At 41.0% G+C, this 12,316-nt stretch overlaps 1 protein-coding gene across 6 annotated transcripts in view; it reads left to right on the top strand.

Moving 5' to 3' along the window:
• Positions 1-12,316, top strand: part of CCDC83 (coiled-coil domain containing 83) — a 371,061-nt gene that overhangs the window by 334,360 nt on the left and 24,385 nt on the right. For 5 of the 6 annotated variants that reach the window (XM_060177397.1, XM_060177398.1, XM_060177396.1 and 2 more), the window contains exons 2-3: positions 3,206-3,326; positions 6,993-7,077. In XM_060177397.1, coding sequence (XP_060033380.1) covers positions 3,232-3,326; positions 6,993-7,077 — 180 coding nt within the window. In that variant the 5' untranslated portion in view covers positions 3,206-3,231. Of the gene's footprint in view, positions 1-3,202; positions 3,327-6,992; positions 7,078-12,316 lie in introns of all 6 variants that reach the window. The other variant, XM_060177395.1, reaches the window with a different exon arrangement.

Genomic DNA, 12,316 nt, shown 5'->3' with positions numbered 1-12,316 from the left:
ACTATGTGTGTGTGTGTGTTTTAATAGAGCATTGCTTAGCTTTGGTTTATGGTGGTTCTAGGCATTGAACTTGAGACCTTTGGTGCCTCAGACATAGAAATCTTTTTACATAACCATTATGTTTTCTCCCCAGACCTAAAAAAATAGTATTTTTTTTATTATTTCTATTATATGCAAAAGCAAGCACCATCTAATGAATTGTCACTGTTAGTAAACTGTATTGTTATAATTATGGATATTCAGAGTTTCATACTTTGTAATAATTTAAAACACTTTAACATGTGCCCCTACTTGATATTTATAACAAGTCTGGTTAAACCCAGTTCTTTTAAATACTAGTTTCTTGGTGCTTATAGAAAGTCATAGGCTTTTTTTGAATGACTCAGCTAATTATTGTTTAAACAGCTAACTTGATGTTTATTTTTTTAATTTATTTATTTTTAATATTTATTTTTTGTTTCCTTTTTGTTGCCCTTGTTTTTTTATTGTTGTTGTAGTTATTATTGTTGTTGTTATTGATGTTATTGTTGTTGAGTAGGACAGAGAGAAATGGAGAGAGGAGGGGAAGACAGAGAGGGGAAGAGAAAGGTAGACACCCACAGACCTGCTTCACCGGTTGTGAAGCAACTCCTCTGCAGGTGGTGAGCTGGGGGCTTGAACCGGGATCCTCATACTGGTCCTTGCACTTTGCACTATGTGTGCTTAACCTGCTGCGCTACCACCCACTCCCTTGATGTTTATTTTAAAAAACATTTTGTTTTCTCAGGAAGAAACTACATCACTCTGTTATATGTGCTGCCAGGGATTGAACTTGGGACCTCATGCTTCAGAGTCCTGTTCTTTAGTCTACTGCACCACCTCCCAGACAGCTAATTTTTAACTGAAGTAGCATTGCTTTACAAGACTACATATTTTAGGAATCCAGTTTCATACCTCCTTAAAAGCATTAAAATGTATGTGACCACACCATTCTCTCCATCAAAGTGGGAAAATCCCTTCAACCATACTCCTGAGAGTCCCTCATCCTTTTTTTTTTAATTTTATTTTATTTATTCCCTTTTGTTGCACTTGTTGTTTTATTGTTGTAGTTATTATTGATGTTGTTGTTGTTGGATAGGACAGAGAGAAATGGAGAGAGGAGGGGAAAACAGAGAGGGGGAGAGAAAGACAGACACCTGCAGACCTGCTTCACCGCCTGTGAAGGGACCTGCCTGCAGGTGGGGAGCCGGGGGCTCGAACCGGGATCCTGACGCCGGTCCTTGAGCTTAGCGCCACCTGCGCTTAATCCGCTGCGCTACAGCCCAACTCCCTCCCTCATCCCATTCAACCATACCCTCTCTGCATTGTAACTTCAATCCTGAAGACTTGAGTTGGGCATCCTGTGTTCCTTGACTTTGATTCTTCATGTCATGTGTGACTGGAAGCACTCAGGACTTGTTCAGCACAGCCCCCTCCGGATTCCTCCTTGTCACTGCAAATGCCAAGATTTCATCTTTTATAATAAGATCCCATTGTGTTGTGTGAGAAGACAGTTCTTTCTTTTCTTTTCTTTTCTTTTCTTTTTTTTTTTTTTGCCTCCAGGATTATTGCTTACAGGTACTACCACTGTGAATCCACTGCTCCTGATGGCCTTTTTCTTTCTTTCTCTCTTTTCTTTCTTTTCTCTTTTTCATTTTATTCTGTAGGATGGAGAGAAAATGAGATGGAAGAGGGAGATAGAGAGGAATAGAGACACTTGTAAACCTGCTTCATTGCTTGTGAAGCATCCCTGTTGCAGGTGGGGAGCAGGGCTCAAGCCCGGGTCCTTGAGCAGGTCCTGGTGCTTAGTACTATGTGCACTTAACCTGGTGTGCCACCACCCGACCCCTAACAGTGATTTCTTTATCTGTAAACCTGTTGTTCGGTGCTTAGTTGTTTCTAGATCCTAGCTATTGGAAAGAGTATTCAGTGGACACAGAAATACAGGTTTCTCTTCAAATTGGCATTTCTGTGTTTTCTAAAAGATACCTAGGAGTGGAGTTGCATAATCCCATCTGAGGGGCCTGGTGACTGTGGGTTCAGAAAGTGAAAAAGATCAGAGGGAGGTTTGCTGCCCAGAGGGGCCATCTCTTCTCAAGATTACCCACCATCCTCTCCAAGGTCCAGCCACAATGCTTTCTTTAGTTCTTGCTCCAAGTCAAAAAGAGATAAATAGCAGACATTCATTATGCAACTATAATATGCATCACACTCCACCAGCAGACACTAAAGAAGTTACTCAGTGGAAAAGTCAATCTGACATTAGAAGGTGTAGATGAATAGCAGACAAAGGGGCTGGAAAAATAGCTCACTTGGTTAGTGTGCTGCTTTGCTATGTGTGAGACCCAGGTTTAAACCCAGTCCCCACCACACTGGAAGAAACTTTGTTGTTGTGTTCTCTTCTCCCCCCACTCCCTCCCTCACTCAAATCAAAGGGATGAGAAACTTGGGAAGCTTGAAATGGAGGAGTGCTGTTTTTGTACTAAACCTGGAACTCACAAATGCAAGGATCTCGTTGAGTCATGATGTCCTAGCATTGGGGTGAATGTAGGTCTGGGGACATGCTTATAGTGAGGGAAATGCCAGTCTGAAACTGAGTACCAGGATTCATGGAAAAGGCCCAGTACTAGAGCACAGGAATTCCATGCCTTGGGGGGCCGGGCGGTAGTGCAGCGGGTTAAGCACACATGATACAAAGCACAAGGATGGGTGTAAAGATACCAGTTCGAGTCCCAGCTCCCTACCTGCAAAGGGGTCATTTCACGTGAGCAGTGAAGCAGGTCTGCAGGTATCTATCTTTCTCTTCCCCTCTCTGTCTTCCCATCCTCTTTCCATTTCTCTCTGTTCTATCCAACAGCGACAGCAATAACAGCAATAAACAACAAGGGCAACAAAAGGAAAAAAATAGCCTCCAGGAGCAGTGGATTCATAGTGCAGGCACCAAGCCCCAGCAATAATCCTGGAAGCAAAAAAAAAAGAAAAAAGAAAAAAAAAAGAATTCCATGCCTTAGGATGCAGAATCCCAAATTCAATTCCCAATACTGCCATCCACAGGAGCTGAGCAGCTCTCTGGGTGGTCTCTCTTCTTCTTATAAAAAATAAGTAATTCTTGAAAAAAGCAAGTCAAGCTCCAGACACAGGGTGCAAGACAATTCACATCATTTTCCTGTGTATTTTATCTAAGCAGGTGTTTTTAACTAGCTGAGCAACACAATGGAAGGTGCAGCAAAAGCAAATAAAAAGGATATTCAGAGTGGATCCTCCAAAGAAGTCAAACTACCCATCAGTGAAGCATTTCTGGACTATTAGTAAGTTTACTTAGAGCGTGAAATCCAAATGTTCCTGAACATAAATACCATTATTGTTACGACTCAGAGGGTTCAGGGTGGTGACTTGCCTTGTAGAGCACACACTTGTTATACACAAAGTTCCAGATTCAAACCCCAGGTCACCACCTGGGAGTGCTTGCAGGAGGGACGCTTCATAAGTGGTGAAATGAAACTGCAGGTGTCTCTCCTCTCTCTCTCTCTCTGTCTTTCTCTTCTTTATTCTGTCTCATCCTCTATTGAGACATTCATCTCAAGCTTTAAAATAGTTATTAATAGACTGCAGCTAGGAGACAGTTACCTGAAGGTCCCAGGTTCAGTTCTTATTAGCACCAGGAGCTGGAGCTGAGTGGTACTCTAGTCTCTCTAACACTCTCTTTGTTTCTCATTAAATAAATAAACATAATAATAGTAATAGTAGGTCGCTGTAGTTAAGTTGGTAAAAAGGAAAAGTGTAAAGAGTCTGATGATGTGTGTCTTGCTATGTGTGTGCCCCAGGTCTGAGCCTCAGCACCATTGGGAGGTGCCATGGAACTGGGGGATGCACTGGTACTGTGGCTGCTCTCCCTCTCTCTGTCTCTTTCCATATCTTTGTCTGAATGTCCTAGCAGCTCAGGAGTGGTGAAAACCTGCACGCTGAGGTCTTGGATCGGCCAAAAAAAAAAAAAAAAGAAGAAGAAGCATGTAAGGGCAGAAGTGTGTAAGGGCAGTTGGGAGAGGTGGCACAGTGGAAAAGCCTTGGTCTCTCAAGCATGAGGTCCTGAGCTTGATCCCTGTCATTGCATGTGCCAGAGTGATGGTCTCATTTTATCCCTCTCTTTCCCATAAATAAACACTTACTTTAAGATTTATTAAAAATAATTGTTCTTTACATCATTCAGGGAAAATAATCTTATTGAGACACTCCCAGATCTGTTCTCTTGTTCTGTTTTAGCAGACAGATGGTAGAAGAAATCAAGATAAACATCCATGGAAATGGTATCAGTGATTTAATATTGATATACAGAATTATAAGATAATAGGGGTGTGATTCCCACCACCAGAGTTCTGGCCTCATCCCCCCCATTGAAAACTGTAGTAGTTCTCCCATGGTCACAGATAATGGGTTGACTTTCTATCTATAACTATATCTATATACATTTTGCCCCATTTTTTCTATGTTCATGCATTCACTTCCTTTCTAAGTCACACCTACACCTTTTACTACTTTTGGGTGTCTTTCCTTCCTTTTTTTTCTTCTCTCTGATAAGGGAAACTGTGCCTGGCTTCCTCTGGTACTTCTCAGATTTGCTTCCCTTTCTGTCATGGTACAAAAACAAGATTCCTAGTACTTCAGTTCCTGGTGGAATTGAGATTCAGAGCCCTTGGGTCTTCTTCTCCTATCCTTTACCCCTCTGGGAATATGAACCAAACTTATTTTTGCCCCACGTTGGGAGCCAGGTGTCGGGCTGCGCCACAGAGAAGAGAGAGAGGAGATCCAGAGCGAAGAGGAAACACAAATCTTTATTTGTGCTGGCACCTCAGAGTTGGGTGAGAGAGAAACAGGTTGGGCCACGTGGAGGTAGCAAAAATGGCCGCCTCATGCAGTAGCCTTTCCTGAGTCTAAACACCCAAGCTGGCAAGAGAGAAAGGTGCGGAAGAAGAAGGGCTTTTATGGGAAGGGGGAGGATCAACCAGAGCACCGCAACCATTGTGGGGGGGGGGGGGACGGGACTAGACAATGCCCTGAGGGCACAACATGGCAGAATAGGTGCTCCGAGAATGTCCCAACTCTCGCAGGAACTAGCAATAGCCCGAGGGGACAACATGGCAGATGTGACTGCGTCTGCACAATTTCCCAGCATCTTTGGGGCACAGAAGATGGGTGTTCAGGCTTCTCCACTGGACATGGGCATTGGCAGGTTGATCCATACACCCCAGCCTGTTACTATCTTTCCCTAGTGAGGTAGAGCTCTGGAAAGGTAAGGTTCCAGGACAAACTGATGTGGTCATCTGCCCAGGGAATTCAAGATGAAATCATAGTGACTTGGTGACTGAAGGGCAATAAGATATAAAGCAGGACAAAATGTCTAACAAGAATAAAAAAAATTAGGAATAGAGTACGCAAGAATACAGACCTTAGGGTGGTAAGAAACTAGGAAGTCTATTTTAGTTATGTTCATAGGGGCCCATGTTGGAAATGAATTTTTTAGCAAAGCTTCCTTTGCTTTCCAAGCCAAGACCATGTTAAGTAACAGCCAGATACTGTCTGCACTTGTTATTGACCTAACTGCAAACTTTCCTTATCAAGCCTTAGGGGAGACTAACAAAAAGCCAGATTCTGAGAGCACAACCTAGTCTCTAACTCACTCCACAGTTTACAGCCACCTCTTCCTCCTGGGTCAACCAGAGACCAGCCAGCTTCCTCTTTGATAAATGTTTACAGAGAGGCAAACCTTTTCAATTTTTCTTTTTTAAAAAATAATTTTTATTTATAAAATGGAAACACTGACAAGACCATAGGATAAGAGGGTACAATTCCCACCACCAGAACTCCATATCCCATCCCCTGTCCTGATAGCTTTCTTATTCTTATCTTTCCAATTTTCATGATTGAGTGCAAGATAGAAATTGAGTCTTTGTTATCTTCCCACCCCCACTTTTTAATTATCTCGGGGGCTTGACTGCTCTGGGCTGACTTTTTTTTTTTAAAGGCAAAAAAGCTTTTATTACTTTATACAAACTAAAAAAAATATGGAGAATTACTCCTAAGATTCTACTATAGTATTGCACCAAAGTAAAAGACTCTGGGGTGGGGGGAGGATTCAGGTCCTAGAACATTATGGCAGAGGAAAAAAGGAAAACTGGGAAATGTTACACATATACAAACCACTGCATTTTACTGTTGACTGAAAAACATTCTCCCCCCCCCCATAAAGAAATTTTTAAAAGCGACTACTACATAAATAGCAAAAGATCTTGTGATGGATTCCATATGCATTAAACATGGCTCTACTTTAGGGATTTCTTAAATAAAATTTCAGAAAGCAGGATATATGGCAGTGGAATCATCTTCAAAAACATGGACAAGAAAAGCCCTGTGACAGATCTCCTTCCTCTTCTTCTTCTTCTACTACTACTACTATTATTACAACAAATTAGACTTTTTAAAAAAACTATAGATGTCCAGACCTCACTGTAACTCTACCAAAACAACATTGCCAAGGAGGAGAATTAAATTATTTTGAGTGGAGAAAACTGCTGGCAGTAAAGGGAGGGAGGGTGAGTGTGTGTGTGTGTGTGTGTGTGTGTGTGTGTGTGTGTGTGTGTGTGTGTGTGTGGTCTAGCATCTTTTTCTGGGGTGACTTTCAGAGAAAGAGAGACTGAGACAGTGAAAGTGTGAAAGAGACCACAGTGCTGAAGCTTTCTCCAAGAAGGTAGGGGCCTGGTTCTTTCTCATAGATGTAAAATTGTGTAGGGGAGAAAAGTAAGATATTGATAGTAACACAGAGGGAAGGAAGAAGGTGGGATAAAAATAAATAATTTCAAATTTATTTTTCCAAGTCTACTGCTTGACTTCAACTCACCTAACTTAAAGGAATTAAGTTTTTTATTTCACCTATTTTCTCCAAGATTAAACTATTGTAATACATCTTTGTTTCTTCTCAGCTGTCAAATAAAGGAAAATGCAGTGGAGCGATTCATGGTTCAAGTGAGGAGACTTAGGGAAAAGAACCAAAAGTATCAGGAAAGAGTAAGTATACAGGTTAGAGTTAATATCTGGCCATTAGACGTTTATGCACATGCTGTCAAAATCTGTGAACATTAATGTAATATGCTTTATGAAATTATCTTCTTAGTTGCATGGGATTGATTTACAATCTGTTCAAGATTATACCTTTTTTGAGGGCTGGATGGTAGTGCACAAAGTACGAAGTACAAGAACCTATGGAAGGATCCTGGTTCAAGCCCCTGCCTCCCCACCTGCAAGGAGGGTCACTTCACAAGCAGTGAAGCAAGTCTGTGGGTGTCTAAATTTCTCACTCTCTCTCTGCCCCCCATTTCAATTTCTCTCTGTCCTATTCAATAAAAATGGGGGGAGGGAATGGCCCCTACAAGCAGTGGATTCATAGTGTCAGCACCAAGTCCTAGCAATAACCCTGAAGGCAAAAAAAAAAAAAAAAAGATTAAACCTTTTTTTTCTAGATAGAGAGTATGAGATAGAGATACAGTGAGTGGTGAAGGGAGAGAAAGAGAAAGAGGAAGAAGTGACACCTGTAGCACTGCTTGTGAAGCTTCCCACCCTCAAAAATGGGGACGAGGGGCTTGAACTTGAGAACCAAAGCATGGTACCTTATGTGTTCTACCAGATGAGTTGCCACCTGGCCCATAGTCTATTTTTTTTAATTTGCTTATTGGGGGATTAATGATTTACATTCATTTTGCTCTTGATTTAACCATTTTTTAAATTGATGTGTTTTTTATTTTTCTGTTCTGTCTTTCTTTAGTTCTTGTGTTTTGAGTACAAGCTATGCTATACTATACTAAATACCTTTATGACAAATGCAGTCACCAACCTCAGAAATTACAATAACAGTAACTGAAGCAAGGATTGATGCAGTTTAACCAATACCAGTTAGCCAAACAACACCTCCAGTCCAAGAAAAAATATCAACCAAATCCAAAAGAAAAAGAAAGAGAAAGGAAAAAAAGGGAAAGCAAGAATATACAATTATGCAAATCTACTGTCCACCATAAATTCTAGGGATAGCAAGAGGAGAAAGGGAAGTAGAAAAGAGAGACACACACAGAGAGTCCACTCTGAGTCAGATTTCTTCCCCCAAATAATTCACAAATGAGTATCAGTTGATTCAGAAAGCAAAAGAAAGAGGAAGGAATAAAAGAAGACAAGAAACAAGAAAAAAAAAAGAGCAGTGAAAGCAAAGAGTTTTTTTTTTAATTAGCTAGGAGGAGGGAAAAGGGGGAGAGTGGAGGGAAGAGGTAGAGTGAAACAAGTTCCTCTCACAATGCATAGGATACCCAGTCACCTAGCAATAGAAAAAACAGTAACAGTTAATTTTGGTTAACCTGAAGAAGGAGGAGGGAAAAGGGACACATGTATATATAATAGTAATAATAAAATAGAATAGAGTAAAAAAACCCTAACAGTCAGTCTGTATCTTGGACTGTTCCAGCTTGTCTCAGGCAGCCTGAGCAAAGATAGCCAATTGTAAGAAGTATCGAGAAAAAAAAAAAAAAAAACCTCCAGGTAGTCCAAGGTCATTGTGGGTTGCAGAGGGTGGAAGGTCTGGCTTCTATAATTGCTTCCCCGCTGAACATGGGCGTTGACTGGTCGAACCATACTCCCAGTCTGCCTCTCTCTTTCCCTACTAGGGTGGGGACTCTGGGGATGCTGAGATCCAGGACATATTGGTGGGGTCATCTGTCCAGGGAAGCCTAGTCGGCATCATGCTGGCATCTGGAACCAGGTGGCTGAAAAGAGAGTTAACATACAAAGCCAAACAAATTGTTGAACCATTATGGACCTGAAGGCTGAAATAGTGCAGATGAAGTGTTCGGGGGTGCTCACTGGAGACTATTGTGTACTTCTGCTTTCAGGTATATATTTTGCCCTAGTTTATGGATATGTGTGAACAGATGCTCTATCTCAGGGGACCTGGTCTATATCTAGGTTTTGGGATTTTGTTAGGAAGTGAAGCACCTGGAATGGAATTAGAGAATACTATGAAAGGAAAGGGCTCACCTGAGTGATGAAGATGAAGGGTTGTCTTTCCACACCTGAAGTCTCTGGACACAGTCTGAAGTGAAGCATGCTGGGGTGGCACTCGTTGCGTTGATTAGGTTGTGACCGGTGGATGCAATATAATTTGATATGAATAGAGAGAAGCATGCAGGAAAGTGGGTCCCACCCTAAGGTTCCAGGACTGGGGGAAAATATAGGCTTTACAGTGGAAATGTGAGGTTCCTGCTGTCTTAGGGTTCAAGAAGACAATGGATAGTTATTGTTATCATCACATTATTTATAATTGGGCTAACTTTGAAAGGTCCCTTTGTTAGGGTTTGCTGTATAATACCCAGCATCTTGTATATAACTGTGCCACCGGTTGCTTCTTTTCTACCTGGTCTAGGCTTTTGAGAGAATCAACATATCAAAGACTGAGCCTATGTATTAAAAAGACTCAGTCTGCATTCTAAGAATTTCTAGACATATGATCAATTTTCCCCTCTCATATTAATTAAATAGTGGTTTATATGACTACAATTTAAGAGGAGTGTACATGAACACCATTCACACCACCAAAAGACTGTGTCCCATCCCTCCCACCCACTCACCCCTGCACCCCTGCTGCCCCAGGAAGCCAGACGTCCACCCTCCCCTCACCACAGGGTTTTTACTTTGGTGCTCTGCTCTCAATTTAGTCAGATCCTGCTTTTAGTTTCCCTTTCTGTTCTTTTTTCTCAACTTCTGTTGATGACTGGGATCATCCCATTCTCATCTTTATCTTTCTGAATTAGGTCACTGAATATAATTCCTTCTAGCTCCATCCAAGATGGGTCAGAAAAGGTGGGTTCATTGTTCTTAACAGCTGCTTAGTATTCCATTGTGTGTATATACCACAACTTTCTTAACCACTCATCTGTTGCTGGGTACCTGGGTTGCTTCCAGATTTTAGCTATTATGAATTGTACTGCTATGAACACAGGTGTATACATATTTCCTTTTGATTGGGCATTATGGAATCCTTGGGGTATATCCCCAGGAGAGGAATTACTGTGTCATATGGAAGGTACATGTCTAACCTTGTGAGAGTTCTCCATACTGCTCTCCAGAGAGGCTGGACCAATTTACATTCACACCAGCAGTGCAGAAGGGTTCCTCTGTCCCCACAGCCTCTCCAACATTTGTTGCTGCTGTCCTTTTTGATGTATGCCATTCTCACAGGAGTGAGGTGGTATCTCAATGTTGTCTTAATTTGCATTTCTCTGGCAATCAGCGACCTGGAGCAGTTTTTCATTTTTGTTAGCCTTTTGGATCTCCTCTGAAGTGAATGTTTTGTTCATATCCTCTTCCCATTTTCGAATGAGGTCATATATTTTTTTTGGTGCTAAGTTTGCTGAGCTCTTTGTATACTTTGGTTATTAGTCTTTTGTCTGATGTATGGTATGTGAAGATCTTCTCCCATTCTGTGAGGGGTCTCTTTGTTTGTGTGATAGTTTCTTTGACTGTGCAGAAGTTTTTCAATTTGTTGTAGTCCCATTGGTTTGTTTCTGCTTTAGTCTTCCTTGCCATTGGGTTTGTTTCATCAAAGATTCCCTTGAGTTTTAGGTGGGAAAGTGTTCCACAAATGTTTTCCTCTAAGTATTTGATTGTTTCTGGTCTAACATCCAGGTCCTTATTCCATTTGGAGTTGATTTTTGTTTCTGGTGAGAGAAGGTGGTTCAGTTTCATTCTTCTGCATGTTTCAACCCAGTTTTCCCAGCACCATTTATTGAAGAGAGCCTCCTTCTTCCATTTAATACTTTGGGCCCCTTATCAAAGATTAGATGTCCATAGGTATGGGGGGGTTTAGATCTGGGCTTTCAATTCTGTTCCACTGGTCTGTGTGCCTATTTTTGTTCCAGTACCAGGCCGTTTTGATGATGATGGCATTATAATATAGTTTGAGATCTGGGAGTGGGATGCCTCCATTTCTGTTTCTTTTCCTCAAGATGGTTTTGGCTATTCTAGGTGTTTTCTGGTCCCAGATAAATGCATGTAGTTTTTGTTCTATTTTCTTAAAGAAGCTTGGTGGAACTTTGATGGGTATCACATTAAATCTCTATATGGCTCTGGGGAGAATATTCATTTTGATGGTATTTATTCTTCTGATCCATGAGCATGGGATGTCTTTCCATTTCTTGGTATCAGTTTCTATTTCCTTGAAGAGTGACTCATAGTTTTCAGTATACAAGTCTTTCACTTCTCTGGTCAGGTTTCTTCCTAGGTATTTTATTGATTTTGCTGCAGCAGTGAATGGGAGTCATTTCTGGATGTCTTCTACTTCATATTTAGTGTTTGCATAAAGAAATGCCACTGATTTTTGTACATTGATTATGTAGTCTGACACCTTGCTATATTGCCTAATAACTTCCAGTAGTTTTCTGCTGGATTCTTTAGGTTTCCCTATATGTACTATCATATCATCTGCAAATAGTGAGAGTTTGACTTCTTCCCTTCCAATCTGTATTCCTTTGATTTCTTTCTCTTTCTCTTTATCTATGGTAAGAACTTCCAATACTACGTTGAAGAGTAATGGCGAGAGTGGACAACCCTGTCTCATCCCCGATCTGAGGGGGAATGATTTTAGTTTCTGCCCATTGAGTATGATGTTGGCTGTAGGTGTGCTATATATGGATTCCACTATCTTGAGGAATTTCCCATCTATTCCCAATTTTTGTAGAGCTTTGAGCATGAATGAGTGTTGGATTTTGTCAGAGGCTTTCTCTGCATCTATTGAGATCATGTTGTTTTTGGCTTTACTTTTATTGATGTGGTGAATGACATTGATTGACTTATGTATGTTGAACCAGCCTTGCATTTCTGGGATGAATCCCACTTGGTCATAATGAACAATCTTTTTGATATGTTGCTGTATCCGGTTGGCCAGGATCTTGTTTAATATTTGGACATCTATGTTCATCAGAGATATTGGTCTGTAGTTTTCCCTTTTTTGTTGTGTCCCTATCTGCTTTTGGTATCAGGGTGATGTTGGCTTCATAGAAGGTGGAAGGGAGTATTCCTGTTTCTTCGACCTTATGGAAAAGCTTAAGAAGTATAGGCATTAACTGTTTCCTGAAGGTTTTGTAGAATTCTTTTACAAAACCATCTTGTCCAGGACTTTTGTTGTTGGGGAGATTCTTAATAACAGTTTCAATTTCTTTGTCTGTGATTGGTGCATTTAGGTTTTGTAGTTCTTCTTGGTTCAGTTTTG

Source organism: Erinaceus europaeus, chromosome 17 (genome assembly GCF_950295315.1).
Source record: "Erinaceus europaeus chromosome 17, mEriEur2.1, whole genome shotgun sequence".
Lineage (NCBI taxonomy): Eukaryota > Metazoa > Chordata > Mammalia > Eulipotyphla > Erinaceidae > Erinaceus > Erinaceus europaeus.
Note: the sequence above shows the minus strand (reverse complement) of the source record. Positions and strands in the feature narration are given on the sequence as shown.